We start from the raw sequence: 23416 nt of genomic DNA on the forward strand, positions 1-23416 counted from the left end.
ACATAGGTACCTGTAGGTACATATAAAACAAGATTAGATATACTTAAGTTCTACTGAACTTAGTGTTGTAGAGCAAAGGGAGTAGCACACCCTGACTACAACTACTAGATAGGTTTAGTAGGTAAACCCAAGTGTAGGTAGATTGCAACACATCCACCCACACTTAAGAGCAATGGCTGGGGTTGAGGGGTCCAATGTACCCATCTCTGTTGAGAGTGACCCCCAGAGGGCACCATCCATCTTTGCTACCCTTAATCAAAATGAGCTCAGGCAGTTGGCAAATATCAGGGGCCTTAAACAGCTCAAGAATCCTACTTCTGCTGAACTCAGAGAGCTTTTACAGGCTGATGAAGATCAGAAAGCTCTCAGGAAAGCCTCCCAGTTAGGCCCCTTAGGGACAGGAACAGGAGGCCCCCCTTCTGAAGATGCTACTCAAGTACCCCTTTCCAATAGCCATCCCTTAGATGAGAATCATACTACAGAGGAGGAAAGTGGTGGGGATACAGAAGGTAGTGAGGATGAAGGGAGAATTAGCCCAGTGCCAAGTGTTATACGTGGCCCAGCTAACTTAAGGCTATTGGGGACTGACAATGGGATCCCCCCATTGGATCTCCCCAGGGGACTTAACCAGGGGTCTGGGAGGCAAAGGAATCACTCAGGTGAATCTAATGCTTCTCATACCTCTAGAGGCTCTCAAGGTCACTCCAGGAGAAGGATGACCACCCCTCAGAGGAGGGAGCATGAGGCCAGAATGCAGGAAGCCCAGCTGAGGATCAGGAAGCAGGAGCTAGAGGTAGCCCTGATGGAAGAGAAACTGAACAAAGCTAGGCAACCTAGAGAGAGTGGGTCTATACCCACTGGTGGCAGCATTGTCCCTAAGGACAAAGATAGGGTCTTTGATAATAGGAACCTGTCCAAGGTTGTGCCCCCCTACAAAAGTGGGGATGACATCCACAAATGGATGACTGCTCTTGAGAGAGCCTGCAAAGTGCAGCAGGTTCCTGAAGACCAGTGGGCAGCAATCTTATGGCTCTCATTTGAGGGGAGAGGCAGAGATAGACTCCTCACTGTTAGAGAAGAGGATGTCAGAAATTACAGAGTCCTGAAGAGTGTCCTAGTTGATGGGTTAGGCTTAACCACTGAACAGTACAGGTTAATGTTCAGAGACACCCAGAAGACACAGACTCAGAACTGGTCTGAATACATTGAATGTGCCACTAAGGCTTTGGAGGGTTGGTTGCTGGGAAGTAAGGTGTCTGATTATACAGGATTGTACAATTTGATGATGAGAGAGCAGGTTTTAAGTAATTGTCAAAACCAGCTTCTCCATCAACACCTGGTAGACTCAGATTTGACCTCTCCCCAAGAATTGGGAAAGAGGGCAGATAAATGGGTCAGGACCAGGATCAGGCCTAAAAACCAGGGTGGTGACCAAAAGAAAGATACCACCAAGCCTCAAGAGAAGGGTGGGGATAAAGCAAAAGAGAAATCTTCCTCAGGGCCCCAAAACTCCACACAGGGTGGTGGGTCCCAAGCTCCCTCCTCTACCACAGCTAAAAAGCCTTACTGCCATGAATGTAAAATTCCATGGCATTGGAAAACTGACAGCAGTTGCCCAAAGGCTAAACACAAAACTGTTCCTCCAAGTACTCCTGTCACACCACCTATTACTGTCAGCAGTAATCCCCCAGGTGGTGGGAGTGCCCCCAGAAATCTGGGTGGGTTCACTTGGGGAACACAGGGGGACCCTGGCTTAGCCAATTCCCCTACAGCAACTACTCTTGTCTGTGATGGTGGCATGGGGTTTGCCAACTTCACTGCCTGTCCCAACACTTTGGGTAGGTACAGACAGGAGCCCTACATCAATGGTACAAAAGCTGAGGCCTACAGAGACACTGGGGCTAGCATCACGATGGTGGCCCATTGGCTAGTTCCCTCTGAGCAGCTTTTACCTGGTTTCTCCTACCAGGTAACTAACATTGATGGCAAACAGAACAGTCATCCCATGGCAGAGGTATGTCTCAGCTGGGGAGGTGTCACTGGCCCTAAAAGGGTGGCAGTGTCCCCAACCTTGCCTGTAGACTGCTTACTGGGGAATGACTTAGAACTCTCAGCTTGGGCTGGAGTTGAACAAGACACCCATTCTAAAATGGTAGGCCTTTCACAAAAGGGTAGTGGGGTTGTGCCATTCACAACCCCTGTCCAAATAGATTTCCTCCCTGGAAAGGTTGGAAGGGCAGTGGTAGCCACAGCCCAGGCACAGACAGACTTCCCTGTAGAGACTGGCAGAGCTGTGACAGTCACAGCTCAAACTCAAACTGAGTGCCCCCCTGAAAAGGTTGGCAAGGCTGTAATGGTCTCAGCCTATACTCAGACTGATATAGGTGTAGTGAAGCCTGAAACTATGGATCACTCCACACAAACAGAGAGTAGTGGGGAGGAAGAAAAGTCTCCCTCTCCCCAGACATTAGGAAAAGGTCAGCCTCCTCAGGGATCTGACCTCACCCCTTGTGAAGGAACTGCCCCAGAGGTAGCCAGGCCTGGCCTGGCAGAGCCTCTGATGTCAGTGGCCCCTTCCAAGGTGGGACCCAGTCTGGTGCAGGTAGCCTGCCTCTCTCTACCCTGCCTCAGTCAGCCCAGGGCTCCAGAGGTCAGGGAGGCCAGTGGACCCCCAGAGGGCCCCTGTCCACAAGAACCCCCCATCAAAAGAATGAGGATTGCCTGGCTAGTAGCCCTAGTCAGGTGATGGGTAAAAACATTCCTGAGGGATCTCCTTTACAGGTAGTTAGGGACCCCCCCCAGAGGGATTCTGTTGGGCACCGGCAAACATGGGACCTTAGGGCCCCAAACCTGACCTGTCCCTCCAGTAAGCCCACAAAAGGGACCCAGCCTCCAGCTTTAGGTAGCCAGAGGCTGACCCCGAGAGCACAGTACAACTCAGTTAAGGAAAGAAAGGCATCCATGGTGGAGGATGATTGGAGGAAGCTGAGGCCTCACTTTGAGGACACTCACTTCAGTACTCCATCTCAACACCAGCCTTTTACTTTGCCAAGACACACCAAAGGTAGAGATTCCCTATGGTGGAGACCCTCTGATACCCTTAGGGTGAGGGATTGCTTAGGGGACCATGAGACAGGGGGTAACCATGCCAGTGCTGGTTGCTCCTTATATGGCCACTTGGGCAATATAGGCTTACCTGGTCAAGGTCAGCCTTATCTCCCTTCGTTTGGGGGGGGGGTTGTGTAGGAAGGTGGCTATCTGACTATGGTTACCCCCAAATTTTGCCTAGTGTCTAGCTGGTTTTTCGACTTAGTTGGCCTGAGATCCTGCCATTCAGGATCTCAGCCTGGCTGTTCTCTCTTTAAAATGGACTCCATGTACCCTAGGTACATACCCAATTGGTTGGATCACCCTGTGAGCCCCTGTACCAGTGTACACTAGGTACCCAGGGCATTGGTGTATCTAAGGCCTGCCAGGGGCTGAAGCATGTATTATGCCACCCCAGGCTTGGCCTAACAAATTTGACACAACTGGCTGATCACTCAGCTGGGGTAAGTTGGTGTAACCACCTCTTACTTAGGTGTAGTATACCTATACCTAACCTTAAATGGGACACATGTTAACCTATAAGTCACTCCTATGGCAGGCCTTAACAATCCTGAAGGCAGAGTGCTTGGTTCCATGTGAGATGGTGCTCTGCAATGAGCTGAGCCTGTCTGCAGTGGTCGGAACAACTTCCGTCTACTGTTTCCAGATATCGTCATACCATATACTCTTAAGTGCATTATGAACCTCGCGGTTAAATGCTATCTTTGGTTTGGCTTTATCAAAACATGTCGAGTAAGGTGTCATACGAATTGGAATACTAACCCCTCGCCAATTCTGGCGACGGGGTTAGCATTCCACCCTTCTAGAGGGACACGACATGTACAGTACCTGAAACCCGGGTAAAATCAGACATAGCCTCAGCTCCACAAAATGGATGCTGCCACCACAGACCCAAGTCTGCCCTCCTGCTGCTGGGAGTCCTTCCAGCTTGGGAGGTGTGGACAAAGGGTTTCCTGCCAGGGGAGGTGCGTGCACCACCCCAGACAGGATTTTGTGTATTGGTCAGGTAGGGCTTGAAAGAAACCAGACATGCCTGAGGCTCACAAGGAGCCTCGGTGCATATGCCAGTTCAATCCGGTCCTGGGGCACACCAGTCCCGGGCCTGGGGCGAGCTGGACAAAGGATTGGGGGTGTAACCACCCCCCTTCCTGGTCCCACCCTTAGGGAGGGACCTAGCAGGTAGTCCGGCCCCTAGAATCCGCTTAAAGGTAGGAGCTGTGTCCTAAGACTTCAGACATCCTGGAATCAACTTAACTACAAGAAGAAGACGGGAACTTCGACGCTCTGCCGCACAGAGGACTGAAGCCAATCTCCCCTGTGGTCAGGGAGTGACCACCTTGCTAACGCAAGCACCATCCAGCGAATCAACGTCTGCTTTGCCGCCGCCTCCCGCCGGAGCCCAAGCCCAGAGACTGACAAGACCTGGACCTCCAGACCTCTCACCGCCCGATCCACAGTCCCTGAAAAGAGGAGACCCGTGGAGGCACCGAGACACGTGGAGCCAGCCATCTTGAAAAGACCACGACAAGCTGCAAGTGCAACAACCGAGGCTCCCTCCAAGTTGTGCTTTGGGATCTGAGAAGCCCAACATCCGAGCAGCATCTGCACCAAAGGTGAGCCCTCCAGCATCTCCACGATCTGCGTGGGGCCTTCTGCATTTTGCCACTTGACGCGCCTAACCGGTTGCTGGCCCGCTGGCTAGTGGCCATCTTGGCGACGAACTTCAAGAACTACACTGCTGGTCTGGTTGCTCCAGACTGGCCCTTGCTCCCCTCCAAAGGAGCAGTCCCTCTGACCTTGCTGGTCAGAACCATCAGCTTATTTCGTTTTCCACAACAATTGCTTTTGCCAAGGCTTGTTTGCTTCGATCAAGTCGCCGATACCGCCGACTGCGAGAGCCTGCGTGGGACAGCTTGTGAACCGACTCCTGGATGTCGTCGACCTTCAGGGACCACGTGGCTGCAGAGACAAGCTACACCTTTCTTCCTGTTTGCACCCGACATCGCCTGGTACCCACCTGGTGCCACGCTGGTCACTGGCTAGTGACTGTGAACACTGTCCCCTCTGCTTACAGGTCTTCTACAACTCCGATCCACTCTGGGATCCACCGCATCTCTTCCGGACCAATCGCCTGCAGCATCTTTGACTACAGGCTCCATTGAACAGATAGAAGAAACCCGACGCACTTCGAGACCTATGCACCCGATTCCTGTGGGTGAGGTAAAGCTGGCACTCCGGTGCCCAAGTGTAGAGTATCATCTCTAGTGTCTGTGTTTCGAATCTTGAGTTCATAGTCCATCCGGAAGATCCTTTTTGCAGTAACTTTGTAACTTTTACGCACCCATTGAAAACCTATGGGAGCTCGCGTGTGACTATTTGCTCTGCACACGCAACCCGTGGACCTCCTGGTCACTAACTGAAGTTAGCTCCTTGTAGGCCCAGCGATTCTAGAGGCCCTAGGCCTTTTCCCTTTTCTGTTCGTGGTACTTATACCACTATTTTAGTATATGGTTTGAGCGGCCACCAGGGCCTATCCATATAAAGTGCAACTTCTCTGTATTCTAACGTATTCTTGTTTAACGATTTGTGCTCCTGTGCTCATAAAGAGTCTAGGGGATACTTTGAGAAATAAATACATATATATTTTCAATATATATCTGTGCGGTGTCCTTTCATTGGTATAAAAGGGGGTTACATTTGGTAAAACAGCTTGCTTAACACGCTTCACGAGTTTAGCCTCTAAGACTGCTTAGCCTACGCTACCACTAGGGCAGCTAGTCCGAAAAGGTTGACTTACAACCACACCATAAGGGTTGCTTGGCATGGTACAAGGTGGTCACTTTAACTAGTGAACATCATATACCAGGCCAACTTCTCATACTAAGGATTTTAGGGATCCCGGAGAACAGTGAAGGAAGTGACATTCGTGCATTTTCTATCAATTTGTTTAAAAATGCATTTCCAGAACTAGCGCACTGGGACTAGGACAAGGAGATCCAAAGTGTGCATAGATTCCCAATGTCAGTGTCTAAATGTCCGTAAAATAACCAGTTATATCCCAGAGTTATTTTGATTTATTTTGGAAATTTTTTGCTCTGTCAAGCAGTATACGACCTGGCCAGACCCAACAAAAAACGGAACTGGGATAATTTCTCGTTTTTCGCTAAACCAGATTTTGCACACGCGACAGTGGAAAGGCGTTGGCGGCTCCGACAGTTGATTACACCATTTCAAAAAGCTGGTGCCGCCGCTTTTCTTCAAATCCCCACAAAACTGAAAGTAATCTCGCAAGGACGGACTTGGTTCTTTACCTCAGAAAAACAAGCGGAACAAATTCTTAAGGAAATAACTACTGGGAAAGCAGGACCCGCTTAGAACATTAACAGTATTTCTTCTCTTATACCATATTTTGTGGCTATCTAACTGGATTACGGGGGGGGGCTCTCCGTCTGATTTAATGGTGCTCCATTTTCTCTATTTTTCCCCAACCCTTTTTTTCTTTTTTTTTCGTGGCAGAATCTAAAGGATGAAGGGAAGGGAAAGGGGGAAGAGAAGAGGAAAACTGTATTGATGGTTAAGCGATGGGGGATGTGGAGGGTGGGTGAGGTCTGTTCAGACGCTATAACACAGGCCCAGGATTGAGCCTGGTTGCCTAAATAATGGTGGGGGGCTGGGGGCTGGGGGCAGGGGGTGGGTGGGGGGTAGGGGAATTTTTAAACACAAAGTTTATGCGACAATTGGGAGGGAGGAGGGGGCAATATGAGAATAGGAATACTAGTACTGGGCAAATGTGGTGTACAATGAGGGAGATTATTGTTTTCAAGCATGGACCATTTGAACAAATAACATTATGGCCAAATTGAAAATTGCCACTATTAATATCTCTGGTCTTAATGACAGTAAGAAAAGGCAGAGAGTTGCGGCAGGACTACAGGTGATTGGAGCCAATATCGTATGTCTACAAGAGACACATGTTGAGGGACCACAACAATATTTGCTGAAAACATTAGGATATCAACTGATTACAGCCTCAACACAGGGGGCGTGAACAAGGGGGGTAGCAATCCTGGCCAAAGGGGGAGATCTCCAATTCATACGTACATTAGCGGATAAATTCGGTCGCTGGGCTATTGCAGAGAGTCACTATGACTCCGGGGAAAGTAAAATGACTCTTTGTACTATTTATGGAAATGTCAGCGACGATCCAGATGTGCTGTCAAATATGGCTAACGAACTATCCCACTGGCCTCTTCCATTAATTGTGGTTGGGGACCTTAATATACATTAACCTGGGGAGTGGCTCTCAGATCCAGGTTTTAGATACTCAGGGCGCGAACCAAAAGTTTTCCAGGCATTAAAAAATATGTGTGCGTTGCAAGGCCTAATTGATGGTTGGCCATTGGGGCATCCTGGGGATCCGGGATTCACGTACTATTCATACCCACACTCTCGGCTTGTGCGGCTAGATTATATACTCATGTCTAGCACGTTGAGGTCCGGTAGCATAATAGAAAGAACACCAAGAGTTTTATCGGACCATAACCCTCTTGTGTTAAGTCTTGAATGTGGGTTAAATAAACCTAAGATTAGGACATGGACATTCGAAAGAGCATTTTTGGGGAATGAGAAATTCTGTCAACATATGACTAAATGGATTCCGGACTTCTTGGAGGATAATCTTGGTAGTGGTACAATCGATGTGGTCTGGGATGCCTTAAAGGCCGGTATTAGAGGGGAGACGATGCAGTTCTCTCTCAGCTCTAATAAAGAGGCTAAAATAAAGATGGCAACACTCCAGTGTAATCTGGGTAGGGCTGAGGGAGAGCTGACTAAGGTCATCCAGGAGGGGGGTACACCTGGGAATGAACTAAATCGGGTTGCGGTGGCTAAAAATCAGATAATTGATATTTTAACGGAGAAGGCAGTCGCGAAAGCCACAGCCCATAATGAAAAAATCTATGAATGGAGTGAACAGGTTGGCCACCAGCTGGCGGTACGTACTAGAGAAGAATACTCGGCAAATTTAGTTAAAGAGATCATGGATCCAGAGACTGGCCTCAAAACTGAACCCTCCGAGATTAGAATGGTATTTCAAAAATTCTATCAGAATCTTTATGAAACAACAGAGAATCAAATGGGTAGATCAGAGACATACTTAAATTTAAATGCCTCAATAAGATTTGGGAAAGCGGACCAGGAAAGCTTAGACAATATTCCATTCTGGGAAGAAATGTTATTATCCATGACCAGCCTTGCTACAGGGAAAGCTGCTGGAATGGATGGTATCCCAACAGAATTCTAGTCAAGTTTTCAGCACAACTAAAAGAAATAATGCAGGAACTGTTTATTCATATTTTCGAGGGAGGAAGGCCACCAGCTTCATGGTCATCTGCCAAAATTGTAGTTTTTAAAAAAAAAATAAAGATCCTCTAGAACCTGGGTCTTATCGTCCCATTACATTGATAAATGGAGATTCTAAAATGTACTCTAAATTATTAGCAAGCCGAGTAGCACCGATTATCCACAAGATTGTATCGGAACGCCAGCATGGGTTCATTCCCGGAAGATCTACAATCGATCACGTCCAAAGGGTAATTTCTCTTTTTGACTTAACCAAGGTGACAGGAGACCCTATGGCGCTTATATTACTCGACGCCAAAAAAGCCTTTGATAGGGTCTCCTGGGAATACCTTTGGGCCACAATGTTACATTGTGGGATTAGCAAGAGATTTATTAAGGCAATACAAATGTTATATGTGGAACCTATTGCTAGGGTATTAATAAACGGGGTATTGTCTGAAAAAATAACTATCACAAGGGGGACAAGACAGGGGTGCCCGTGCTCTCCTCTTCTTTTCGCGATTTACATTGACTCGTTCATCCGTAGGTTGGATCAAAACATGCTAATTCCTTCAATATGGGCACAAGAATACGAGACTAAAACACTAGCCTTCGCAGATGATATTGCTATAGTTACTAGTAATCCTAATAAAGCAATTGTCGCGATACAAGAGGAAGCTCTGATTTTCGGAGCAGTCTCTGGCTATAAACTAAATCAGAGTAAAACACAGATCATTCTCAATGATAAGATCACAATGAGAGATGTCAGAGTTATAGATAAAGACACGTATCTCAGGGTGAGCATATCGGCAGAGGTGGATAATATAGTTAGCAATAATGTGGAACCTTTGATTCAACTAACAAAAAAAGAATTGGTACATCTTAACAACTTACATCTAACGATAGGAGGAAGATGTAATGTGATTAAAATTTTAAATCTTCCCAGATTTCTATATTTTTTTAGGACTATTTGTTTAGAATTTCCCCCTCAACTGTTTAGATCTATTGAATCTATGTTCTCCAGATTCTTATGGGGATATAAAAACCCACGCTGGGCTTTAAAGTATATCACACTCCCAAAGGATAGAGGGGGAATGGCAATGCCTAACTTCAGATTGTATTATTGGGCTACTGTTTTGAGATATTGTTCAGCACTTATATCTTCAGGACCCAACGGCAATAATACACCTATACGACAAACACTTATATTAGCAAGGGGCTCTGAAGGTTGTTTTTGGCGTCACATCAACGACAATTATTTTAAGAAGGTAAAATTCAAGAGTATCTATGGTATATATAAGATCTGGGGCTGTGCTCGTAAAATATTGGGTTTTGGACGATACTCATATTATACCCCGGTATTTAAAAATAATGATCTCCCAGAGATATTTGATGACAGCTGTATGGATCGTTGGATACAGGTAGGGATATCACAACTTGGCTGTTTCTTTAACAGAAATGGCTTGAAGACCTTTGATGAATTACGTAATGAATATGACCTCAGTCATAGGGATTTTTTTAAATACCTACAGGTTAGAGATTTTTTGACAAAAAAGGGGGGGGGGTAGCGAAGAATTCCATGCAACACAAATTATGGACCGCATATGCAAAAAATCTAGTCTAACTATCGGGGAGATATATGAATATCTGAACTCGGTGGGTCCCGATGATATGGAGAAACAGATTGATATGTGGCAGACAAAGTTAGCTGTATTACCTCAAACCCCTCTCTGATCCTTCGAAATGTCACAGTCCTGTTTTATGTCAGTTAAACTACAAGCCCAATACTATAAAACGTTTTTTTCACTATATTATACCCCGATGAAAATAGCGAAGTGGGGGACTGGAAAAGGTACAACATGCCCACGATGCTCATTATTTGAGGCTGATAGTGTGCATATTTTTGCTTCCTGTAAAGTACTGTCAAATATAATAGTGGAGATCTCCGATTTTATATCAGACATTTTTGGAACAGGTGTTCATATTTCCACAGAGGAAATATTGATGGGCACGACAGACTGCACCCGTCCAAAATATATGCATGGCCTGATTTTTGTGGCTATGGCCATTCTAAGGCTATGCATAGCCTCAGCCTGGCTAGACCCGAACCCACCAACGTTCCAGCAATGGAGGACCCGGCTGTTAGCAACGTTCAGCCTGGAGGTAGCGATATATAAAAGAAAAGGGCGCAATAAATACAATAGAGGCATGTGGATATGGGACCCATTGGTACAATGGATGTCCAACTATACATAGATGAGAAAGATTACAAACAGGGGAGAATCCAACCAAATAAGAATGGCGACATTTTTGATTTTTCTGTACTCTATCAAGTATGATTTTAAACGCTCCTCACCCTTGTGTATGCTTCAAGGGTTTCGAGAAACTATGCAAATTGTGTCTCTGTTTGAATAGGGGGGGGAAGTGTGCTCGGGGTGGGGGATGGGCTAGGGGTGAAGTGTATGTAAAAAGAAAATTAATAAAGATATTTAAAAAAAAAAAGATTGTACAGTAAATGAAATGTACTTTCTGTACTAATAGTGCACCACATTACATTAAAGATGTTACATCACATGAGTACATGAAGCCATATGTAATTCTATATGTGGCCTAATCAAACGTGAAAGGGTGGAGCTAAAATTACGCTGCTTGCTGCTGTGGACTGGTTGGTAGGCATTTCACAACAGGCTAGTGAGTTTGAATTTCAGATAGGAATTTTCAGATATATGTCTCTACCTTGTCGCTGACACACTAACTCACTCTAAGTAACCCCTACCTGACTTTAAGCTCACCTCTATAAAATTACATTGTAATAAGAGCATGGTGCTCTAGTACATTGCATAGTACATTGCTACATTTCTGGGGATGGAGAAAACAGCCAGTGCTCCTTACTTCTCTTCTGCCATTAGTATTTATTGAAAGCATGATAGGAAATGTACACTGCGTGCAAATGGTTTGCTACTTACATTAAGTATACTTCACAGCAATAAACTACACAGGCCCTGAGGTTGGCAGATGGAAACTGTCGCAAATGGTGTGGATGTCCATGTATTACAGGTGACATGGGATATACTGCACTTGTATTAGGGCAGTGTAAACTAACGAACAAAAATGGTTGCTCTGCATATGCAATGCATGGATCAGATAAACAATAAAATATCTCATAATATTTTCCATATGTAAAATAATCTTGCATGCATTCCAGTAGAACCTAAGCGATACAACCAAATAGCCACTATTATGGAAATTAAACGAAAGTACTCCTGTGTGCCGATCCAAAATATGATTGCCAATGGCTGAAGGAGGCTGAACCAAAACCTCCAAGAGTACGTATAGAACACTATATGCTTATTGTGAATAGCAATGAAACCACTACACGTCAAATCTAAAAATTATATCCAGCACTGCTATTTGTTCTTCTAACCAAGCTGCAATCTGCATTGCTTCTGGAAACCAATAAAATTAACTACAAAAACCTTTTTACAAAGGATGAAATATATATCCTGCATTGCATTTCTCATGATGGGGGGTTCTCATGATGGGAACAGAGGGGGTTGAATTGCACACTGCTATGAAATGAAATGAGGGACGAGCACACGACCCCTGCAAAGTCAGTACATAGTGATGGAGCAGAGTACAGAAGATTTTGTGTGTACCCCGTTCAGACCAATCACACCCCATAACAAAGTAATATATTAATTTTGTTTGCTGTGTATTAACCAAACACACACATTACATGTGGGAAATCTAAAAATGATATCCAGCACTGCTATTTGTTCTTCTAATCAAGCTGCAATCTGCATTGCGTCCGGAAACCAATACAATTAACTACAAAAATCATTCTTTCATTGTTCCAAAATAACAGTGAAATAAACGTTTTTTACAAAGGATGAAATATATATCCTGCATTGCATTTCTCATGATGGGGGGGTTCTCATGATGGGAACAGAGGGGGTTGAATTGCACACTGCTATGAAATGAAATGAGGGACGAGCACATGACCCCTGCAAAGTTAGTGCATAGGATCCAGAAAGGAGTGCATTCTGAGATTGCTGTATACAGTTTAAAAAAATCTAACAGGTAATTCTGTAAACAATTATAATCAGAAGATAATATCACAGAAATATTATATTGTGTAAATGTACAGAAGAATTAAATTGTGAGGCAAAATAATGTATCTTTTTGTTAAAATGTTCAAAAATTCAAACAAAACAAAATACATAGCATTGCCTCAAAGTACAGAAATTGCTTATTAAACCACCGAAATGTATTGAAAGAGTTTTTGAATATTTTGAAAAGAAAAAAGAGGTGACCTTATTCAGCATTTCAAATACTTTAAAGTAATATCCACCACCCTCTTCAGTTCTACTCATCATCGACTAAACAGGCATGTCACAATTATAGAGGTCTCCCAAATGCTGCTGGCCAATAGACAACTTTAATTTACCCTACCACCACAGGTCCTACCTACATACTATGGCCGCTTCTTGACCTCTAAAAATGATATTCATATTAGGGATGATATTAACAAAGTCCATTCCAGCAAATCTCCCCTCCATCTCTCACTCCACCCTATGCCTACTTAGGGCCATAAACAAAATATCTCAGAGTGTACAACCCATTGCAGTAACCAGCTAAGTTGACTATGATCATAAGAAATACCAAAAAGGAACCTGCCAAACTGCTCAAATTCGCCAGCTTACAAAAATATTATACTGCACATCTGGTTCTCACATTTCTTTATCAATCACACTGCTATGTGTAGTATCCTATCACTTGATAGCTGCACATCAGTGGTCATCACGCACAACATGGAAACACTTCCCACATAGGATGAAAACAAAAACAACAAACTTCCAACCACACACCCTACATATTGTAGTGTGCTACCCATGTAGGCAATCGCTTTAGTGTCCAACATAGGGGTAGTAAGCGCTATATAAATGTTGCAGTGCAATATAATCTTAAACCTCTTTCACTGCTCCTGGGCGAAACCCCAATCTAACCCTAAATCTCCACTTGCCACAAGAGAGGGTGTATTCCCTGCCTCTAGTTGGAGACATTCTTCCCTAATTCCACAGTGGGTGTCCAAGCTCTTTCATATGGACTACATGTAATGAAGAGTACCAGTAAGTACTTGATCCAGTGCTACAGTTTTATTGTCTTCAAATATACTTCACTAGAATAGAAATAGTGGACAATCTTTGACCTAACACAGAGCAGTACTATGAGAATGCTGCACTATACTGGTCATTGCTTATGTGAAGGCTGTAGTTTTTGAAAGCTATTTTTTCCTTGAACCTATGACAAATATGGCTCTTGTTCTTACTTTCTAGTCCAGGGTCGATTCTCTTCCTATGCTGGCGAGTACGGAGCTGGAGGCGGAACCGCATTTTCTGACTCAGGACCACATCTGAAAGGACCAATAACAGCCCTTCGGATACGTGAGAATCCCAGCCACATCATTGGGTAAACTCTACATCTTCATATTTCATGGTGTTAACCAAAGGGAAAAGCTTAGCATAGTCTCTCCTTTGCCACACACCACCTATTTGTTGCCTTCTTCTCTTTCTCCCTATTTTTAGCCATGTCTAACATATTTCCCGCAGTATTTTCCTCACCTCTGTAACACTCACTACCCTCCCCAGTAAGAAACACAAATTATCATTATATTATACTCCATTGTTGGTCTTGCGGTTTCCCCAGTGTACACATCAGCTTTTTCTCTGCTCACTGAGTGCCACCCTGCTTCTCCACCGCCCTTAGTGTTGTAGACTCTTTTCAACTCACTCTTTATTGGAGGGCAATGGCAGCACGCTGACTATGAAAGATAATTATATACCCTAGTGGAGCACTACCCAACTGTACGCAGTAACATCACTGTACTTCATAGCCCAAACAGCAGAACACAAGTTCTTTTCTGTAGAATAATTTGTAAAAAAAAAAAAAAAAAGCGTTGCGGCCTTATTTAACAATATCCCTAGCTCCAATGTCAAAATCACACGTCTCCACAAAGTGTTGCTGTAGATAAGATCTCCACTTTGGTTTTCATTCTTCACATGCTCCAATACATCCAAAGCGAAAATGTAGCCAACACGTGTTTCGTCTATGGTAGGTATACCACCGACTTCATCAGGGCTACAAATTAAAACATAATTAATCTTAGTTCTAGTGTTGTTCTAACCCAAATTTAGCTATCACCACAGTGAAAGTGACCACAAAAGAAGAAATTGTTTAAACCCCAAGCCAGGAATATACTTATTGGGTGTTGTTATATAGTGTCACAGTGTCAAAGTTCTATCTCAGGATAGTCCAGCCACCAGTATGAATAACTCCATAAAGATTCCTTGTAGATTAAAATAGAGAAGAAAAACCGGAGAATAAACTAGTGTGCCCTAATAACTGAGAGCATGCCATGCTTCTCACCACAATAAGCCATGTAATCCTGGTTTAAATGCGTTCACACTTACTCACCGAACACTTCTATCGCAAACAATCTGAAGTGCTGCATACAAGTATAATAGCTACTGTCTTCCAATATCCTAAATAAACAAAGTCAAATTATCATAATCCTGATATTCTACCATAAATTCAATACTGTTGTTATAATCCTGGTGTAAACTTCTTACCGTACCAATTACCATAGCCGCCAGCCCTTATCAGGGGCAATTTCAACTGAAATAATTATATATTATTTGTAAGAAATGTATCGTTATGTCAAAGCATCTAATACATTATCCAATGCTATAACATATCAATAAACGCTCACTCGTTAATCTAAATGCATATTATGTCAATGCTCCTCTCAACCTCCCTGGTTTAGTAGTATATGTGTGGAACCATCCTGTGTCATGCATACACCAGAAATGGCAACAGCAAAGTTATCAAGGCACATATCACACTAATAATAAACTCGTAATCCCCAGAATCCCATTTCAAACGATGCCGTCATTATCAGTCTTGTAAATTATAAAAAAACACACCAGATTATGGATATGTCACATGTGCATGATACACCGATAATTGCAGTTACCATTTCGAGCTAGAAATCATCAGTTATCATTAGATAGCTAGGCATTGGTAATATTAGCGGTTACCCTTTTATGTTCTATCGTAATTGTGTGGGAACACTTTATATTGTGCATTGGTAAAGGCTGTTAACAATATAGCCGTAAACCTATTAATATCAAAAATATCAAAACCGACAGTATTAGGTTCACCATAAAACAAAATAATAGTTGAATATCTGTAACGGGAATTACATCCTTTTTTATCACTATCGGAGGTAAAAAAAAAAAAAGAAATGTTACTATGTGCTTAATCTATCCGCCTGATCTAAATTGACGGCAACTGAATATATGAATGATATAATGGTCCCCACACCATAATCAATTACTAGTATTTATGTCCCTTAATCGTAATATTAGGTCTCCACCATGAGTGTATTCAATTATGTAATAGAGTAACTAACACATCAGCGCCATCATGTAACATCTAGGTATACTTCCGTCTCGTCTAACAACATAGAAAACGGACTGAATTAATTTCAGCGTGTTGAGCCAGCGCCATATTTGTATAGTCTCCTGACATATTTTATTCAGGAAGAACATCAAATAATGACCACAACCCATATCTTAAGCATTAGTGTATTGACGAGCGGATCACTGTAGTGAATTTTGGTTATACCTACAGTGTCTAAAATAATACTATAATCCAACGCTAACATCTATTTCTATTACCCGTTATATTCATATCCACACCGGTTTGTCACATCTTATCACATCGATATAAGAAAAAACGCTAACGTCTTTTTCTAGTACCCATAATCTCCATATGTGCACCAGTTTATCCCACATATATATAATCCCATCATGTAACCAATGTAAATATTGTACCGTCCTGGTTACTTTGTACTAAACCAGCGCCATCTTTGTACTGTCTCTTGGCAAGTGGTGTGTAGGGAAAATAACAAAAAACTACCACGATTCATATCCAGAACAATACTATATTTGAAGAACGAAACGCAAAAGTGAGTTATATACACATTTTCCTTAAATCATATTCACATTACCTCAACATATAAAGTGTATTTAAAATCATGATTATTTAACGGGGACTTATATATACATTTTCTTATAATTACTCTTTATTCTTGCGATTGCGTTTGCTGACCTCTTTTTATTTACACCCTTCCGCAGTGTCCTCATTTTATTTATGCTATATCTACCTACATACTTACTCAGCTTATTTTAGATGTCAGTTATGATGGATGTTTGGATTTTAAAATGATACCTTGGCTCTTTGATTGAGTTGTCTTTGTTTTGTTCCCTTTTAAATAATTATGATTTAGAATACACTTACGCTGAGGTAATGTAAATATGAGTTATGGACGATGTGAGTATAACTCACTTTTGCGTTACGTTTTCTAATATACTATTGCTTTAGATATGAAGGGCCTCATGTAGGTAGCGAAATACCGGTCGGTAACGGCCGAAATTCGGTAAATATGCCGTTACCGACCGGTATACAGACAAGTGAGATGTAGGAGTCCAAAAACCACTGTTCGGTAAATATGAGGCGGTAAAAACCGAATCATAGTTACCGAATACATAATTAACGAATCGGTAAATATGAAGTGGTAAATATGAAGTGGTAAAAAATCAAAATGACATGTAGGAGCACTCGGTAATTAAGAAATCCCAGAAAATCGGTAAATAAGAGTCGGTAATTAACACGGAGTGAAAGCAGGTGGTAACCAACAACAGTGCAGCTGAGCAATCCCAAAATGCAACAGCGTGGACACCCTGGCTGCTATTGACGTCATTGCAAGGCGCCTACGTCTACAGGCAGCAGGACTGAGGGTTTGTCGACGGAAGGAACGCATCCACAGACAGCGCATCACACTATTCCAGCTGACTGATGCAGAGATACATGAGAGGCACAGGCTACACCCCGAAACCATCATGGACTCAATCAGGGACCCGCACCCACTCCTGGACCAGCCAATTAGAAGGGCGCACGCCATACCCCCACATGTGCAGGTGCTCTGCAGCCCACATCTGCTGGCATCCGGCATGTCTCAGGTGGTGACAGCTGCGGTGGGTGGTGTATCCCAGAGTTGCCTGTCCCGTTCCTTCAGGAATTTCCACCACCATTATACTGCAGCATTGATGGGACACACATCCCACTCTGTCCACCAGCTGACACAGAGCACATCTACAGGATCAGGAAGTCCACCCACTCCATCAATGTGCATACCGAATGGAATGATGTTGTGAATGGTCCCGTGGGTGGCAGAACCAAAAGGTGCGCGTATGCTAATTACAACGAGGTCTGCAAGTTGTCGCACAGTGAGGCGGCTTCCAGACTGAGAGCTATTGCCCAAGCAAACATGGTGAAGGCCTAAGCCGTTATAGATATTAGCTCTAGCACTCTCACTTCTAGGATTCATACATGAGACAATAGGCACATGCAAGTACACGGCGCATGCAATGTACAAGCCCCGATTTTGGCGTGCGTCCTACGAGGTATCCCAGTGCCTGTGATTACACCTTCTTTCACTGTGCTTGCAAACGGTATTCATTTAATTATGATTAATGAAGTTTGCTGCGGGATGTGAGTGGTAATCCCGTACATAACTGGCTCGCATGCAGTTGTCTGCTGCTATACTGTTCTTTTTCCACCCCCGCATGGGCGCCGGGATGTTTCCTTCTGGCCTTCGATTCCAACCTTGAAGGCAGAGTCCAACAAGTTGAGCAGAATAGAGCGCCATTGTCCCACAAAGAGGTGCCTTTGACTTCCTCTCGTGAAATATTTGTCCTTCACGTTGCTACTTCGCGCACTGAGGAACAGGCGCCTCTGAATACTGACCTCCCCCTGCATTTCGGCTCTTTGATCCAAAGTATTATCAATGCCTCGTCCACGACCGGCCTGGCTCAATGTTTTTTGAACATGTGGGGCTCGGGTCTCGTGACCTCTTTCCAAACTATTTGTGGTGTAATTCCGGCATTTGTTCATTCACTGTGCTCGAGCATCTTTGGAGGTGTTCCGCTGCTTCTGGCGCTGGTGGCAGGTGTGCTGCTTTTACTTTTCATACTACGGAATGGCTGCTCCTTCTGTGCCACACGAGCACCTGTCCCGTCTGCATCTTCTTCGTGATAGGATGCTTGACTACTATGGTACTTTGCCATTGGCGACTTTAAGCCTGGCATATGGATTATCCTTCAGGTATTCCTACTTCACCTGCGTGCAACCTGTATTTCACTGCCTGGATTGTCCCTTTGAATGGCCTCTGGATTTGTGCTTGACCAACATGGTGTCTCCGGTGCCGGATTTCGATCGACTGATGCGGCCCTTAGTGGCTCACGAGTTGTCCTGTTCTGGTGTCCGGATCATGGCGTGTGGAGCGGCGCATGGTATCCTGGGTAATTGGGACATCTCAGCGGCAGCCTACGACTTCTTGTCCATGAGCTATTTGGAGGAACATTCCGGGTGCCCTCTGATTGTGCTGGAGGCTCCGTTGGTTGGAGAACACGTATGTTCCTTTTCTTTACTCAATTGGATGGCTGAGACTTTTAGTGGCCCTGACAACGATTGCTTGTTGGAAGCCGTGGCCACATATGCTGCCTATACATTCATGGATTAACTGGATTGTCGTCCATTGCGCCTGTGCTACTGGACAGCACCCTGGCGCAACATTTATTTCTTTTATTTCTCGTGTTTCTCTTCCTGATGGTCTGCTTGAGTATTTTACTATACTTGCATTGTGTTTTTTGGAATTGTATGCTGCAATGATTTGGACTGTAGGACTTTGGCGCTGCATTGGTTACGCCCTGTTCTGCTCTGACGAAACTGAACTCTGCGCTCTCTCTTTTCTTGCCTATTACATATTGCTTCGCTGAAGGGGGCGTGTAGTGAGTTCTCCCTGAATACGTACATGCATTGTTCAGTTGGCATTACCACGTTGAATGTTATGTAGCCATATTTGTGTCTTTGCACACGACACTGCGTTTACATGTTCTTTCTTGAATAAACTGCTGACTCGAGACTTCCTTCAGACGAGTGCATTCTGTTGTTCCCATCCCAAGCTCTGCGCAGCGACCTTCTGTACATGCTGTGACACACAGTCTGGAATGTTACACTATGCATGTTTTCCACTATCGGTTGTTCGACCCACGATTTAGCCATGGCACACGCGCAGCTGCACATACCTGACAGTTGGTGCTTTTCATAGCTCAGACATCATGTTAATTCTTCAGACCGAAGACGAGCCTTCCTGCGAGGAGACTCCTGATGCTCCTGTGATGTGATTTCACTGAGCTGATCTTTGTGGTATGGGGTCCCCTATTCAAGCCTGAGAGACCTTCTGTAATGACATGATTGTGATATTGGCTACTTAGTTAAGGGAAGGTGGTAGTATCCTCGGTATTTTCCGATTCGCTAAATTCCACCTCGGTATTTACCGATTCGGTGGATACCACCTCGGTATTCACCGAATCGGTGGATACCACCTCGGTATTTACCGAATCGGTGTATTCCGATTCGTATTTACCGACTGTTACCGAATCGGTAACTGTTACCGAATTTTTACCTACATATAACTTACCGGTTGTAATTTACCGATTCGGTACGGCTCGGTATTTATGAACCGGTAAAATTTATTTACCTACATGAGGCCCGAATTGTGGTAATTAAGCCAGGTAATGTATTAACCAAATACCGATTCAGTAATTGGAACGGGCGTGTTTAGGGCACCCCTTCCAAATACTGAATCAAATTGGTTTGTATTTATTTTTTGTGACTGAATTACGCTGTAAAACATTAATCATTTACTACTTCCTCAAATGAGGTGGTAAGCCATTCGCAAACAGGAAAGGTTCTCCACAGGACCTTCCCCTTTCTGATTGTTGAAAAAAACCTCTTTTTCTCGAAAGCATCCTTTTTTCTGTTAAGGATATTGGATTGCATTTTTTTTAAAAAAATGCTTTGTTTTAAAACATTCACAGAAATGGTGGTCTGCTTACCTCAGCAGGCCACCATTCCTGTGATGGCTGCGATTTGCAGTTGATCGCAGTTTGTGACCTACCTTATTATTATTCATGAGATAGGTCGAATTGCGGCCTACTAGGAATCTGCAATTTGCGAATCGACCTATTACTACCTAGGTCCGTTTGCAAATTACCACACGAGGCACAAGAAATACTAGTCACAAGTTTTGTAACTGGTATTTGGCACTTTGTGCTTGAAAATAAATATCCATGCAATATTCTGCATCACTTTGTATGACTTGCATTCAAAGAAGGGGTTTTTCATAAACAGGAAGAAAATGGCGCTCAACCTATATATACACGATTAAATTAGAAAGGAAACAATTGGGTATGGTGCTAACAGGGAGGGGAAGACTCTAAAACCCCTCAATATGTGATGGAAACTCCCAACACATAAACAACTGACAAAAATCCCGTGCACTCATACAATATTAAACTACACAATATTAGTGTGTCTTGAGTTTGACATGGAAACACTCCAGCGTAGAAATCTTTAGTTTCTTTATTAGGTCATCACATGAAAAAACAGCCAGCCGACACGTGTTTCATCAGAGAAAACGTAAATCTCTGACTCTTCAGGGCTGGGAATGATACAAAAAATAACTTAAGAGCAAGGAATACAATCTCAGAGTCATAAAACCAAAATTGTCCCTCAATTGATGCATAGAAGAGAAAAAGAAAAGAAACCCAACACTCGTGGAGACCAAAAGAAAGAAAACAAACCAATCATTTGGTGCAATGAGGAGACAAAAAAAGGAGGATTACCACCGAGATAAAGAAAGAAAAAAACAAAAAAAAGGGAAAAAGAAGAAACAAAATATTTTCTAATTTGCCTCAAACAGTGTAAACCAAAAATTGTACAATACCAAAATCCCACTGTAGAAAACATTGAGATATTAATAAGAAATATATTATTACATAAAACTCTGAATTTTTTAAACGATAGTACCAAAAACCACATAAATCTGATCTGCCCGATCTTCACAATTAGACACATGCTACACAAAACGAATTGAAGCAAGGATCAATTAGATAGGCAGCCAAACAAAATTATAATATACCTATATCGCTGTATCCAAGATCATTGACATCTAAAACAAACGTTTTTTGCTTTAGGTGTATAAATATATTTATAATAATATATATCTTATTAATATCTCAATGTTTTCTACAGTGAGATTTTGGTATTGTACAATTTTTGGTTTACACCGTTTGAGGCAAATTAGAAAATATTTTGTTTCTTCTTTTTCCCTTTTTTTTTTGTTTTTTTCTTTCTTTATCTCGGTGGTAATCCTCCTTTTTTGGTCTCCTCATTGCAACAAATGATTGGTTTGTTTTCTTTCTTTTGGTCTCCACGAGTGTTGGGTTTCTTTTCTTTTTCTCTTCTATGCATCAATTGAGGGAAAATGTTGGTTTTATGACTCTGAGATTGTATTCCTTGCTCTTAAGTTATTTTTTGTATCATTCCCAGCCCTGAAGAGTCAGAGATTTACGTTTTCTCTGATGAAACGCGTGTCGGCTGGCTGTTTTTTCATGTGATGACCTAATAAAGAAACTAAAGATTTCTACGCTGGAGTGTTTCCATGTCAAACTCAAGACACACTAATATTGTGTAGTTTAATATTGTATGAGTGCACAGGATTTTTGTCACTTTGTATGACTTGGTTTAAGTCCTTTGTAAATCTGGCCCAATGTGTCGTTATCTCACTCTTGTAGGTTTTTTTCCACCTCTGCTATCTCTTTTTGTCACTGTTTTGCCATCTCTCTTTTCTTCTTCTTTCTTTAGTTACTGCCTTTCTCTTTCTTGCCCTGGGTCAAAGTGTTATGATGTAAAATAAGTGTTGGTCCCCAAAAAAGAATGTAGTTTCCCACCACCACAGACACAAATTAAGCGCTATTGCATATGAAAATCTACTAAAATCCATGATTATGAGGGGAGAGAAACATGGAGGAAGTCCAAAGAGGGCATCCTGTGGTTACCTATCAAATTCCTTTCAATGACTGATTGTTTTTCCATTTTCTTTAGTATCCAGATAAAGTATGGCAATGAGTGGAGCCAGTACTATGGCAACACTGCAGGAACAATCCTGGAGGTGAACCTTCACCCTGGTGAGTACATCACCCAGGCCTCTGGCAAGTTTGCCTCCTACGTCAATGAGCTGATTTTCCTCACCAACAGAGGGCGCCTCTTTCGCTTTGGTCAGCCCTCAGGTACCAGCTTCAATGACTTCCCACTCTACCAGAATGGAATTCTACGCTACGTCAGTGGGCGTTACTCTTCTGTCATCCACAGCATCGGCTTCCACTGGGACCGCAGTCCATATGGTGACTGTGTCCACTGCGCTTTAGAAGAGAAAAAGCCAAGCAGCTAACTGCCTTTCCAGCCCACTTTGCATACCTGTAAAATGTACAATTATATTCTGCATCCACTTGTGGCCAGTAGTAGAGGGACCCCAGAACTGTGGTTCCAAGTGTTTGCTTTTGTGTAGGAAATCCGCTATTCAGTACCAATGTTTTTTCCTACTTTACACAGACAGCCAGCAATGTCATCCAACCAAATAAAATTACTTTGCACTGTCAAACAGCCTCTGAATTTATTTCTTGTTTCATGGGAAAAGGACAGCATATATCTTTTGGAATAATGGAGAAGTCCTAACTACACCCCTAGTCGACCATAGAATATTGGATCATTCATGAGCCAGACTTATGGTGCGTTTTATGATGTCAGACATGATTATCCTATATAGGAAGAGGATAGTCAAGTTCTTGGTATTATAGGTAGGTAAATAACAGGCATCTGTGGCTCTAGGATCAAGCTGTTCACATGGGCCCTAAAAGGAAAAACAGAGAAACGGGTTCCGATATCCCTCATTGTCACACCACGGCTTTAGTCCAGAGTTTTCAATAAATAACCTAATCAG

General features: G+C 43.2%; 1 protein-coding gene across 1 annotated transcript in view; it reads left to right on the forward strand.

Moving 5' to 3' along the window:
• Nucleotides 1–23077, forward strand: part of LOC146811786 (zymogen granule membrane protein 16-like) — a 55126-nt gene extending 32049 nt beyond the window's left edge. The window contains exons 3-4 of the mRNA XM_085618772.1: nucleotides 13785–13917; nucleotides 22522–23077. Of these exons, the coding sequence (XP_085474898.1) occupies nucleotides 13785–13917; nucleotides 22522–22867 (479 nt within the window). The 3' untranslated portion in view covers nucleotides 22868–23077. The remainder of the gene's footprint in view (nucleotides 1–13784; nucleotides 13918–22521) is intronic.
• The last annotated feature ends 339 nt before the right edge of the window (nucleotides 23078–23416 follow it).

The sequence above is a fragment of the Triturus cristatus genome, chromosome 7, assembly GCF_964204655.1.
Source record: "Triturus cristatus chromosome 7, aTriCri1.1, whole genome shotgun sequence".
NCBI classification, from domain to species: Eukaryota; Metazoa; Chordata; class Amphibia; order Caudata; family Salamandridae; genus Triturus; species Triturus cristatus.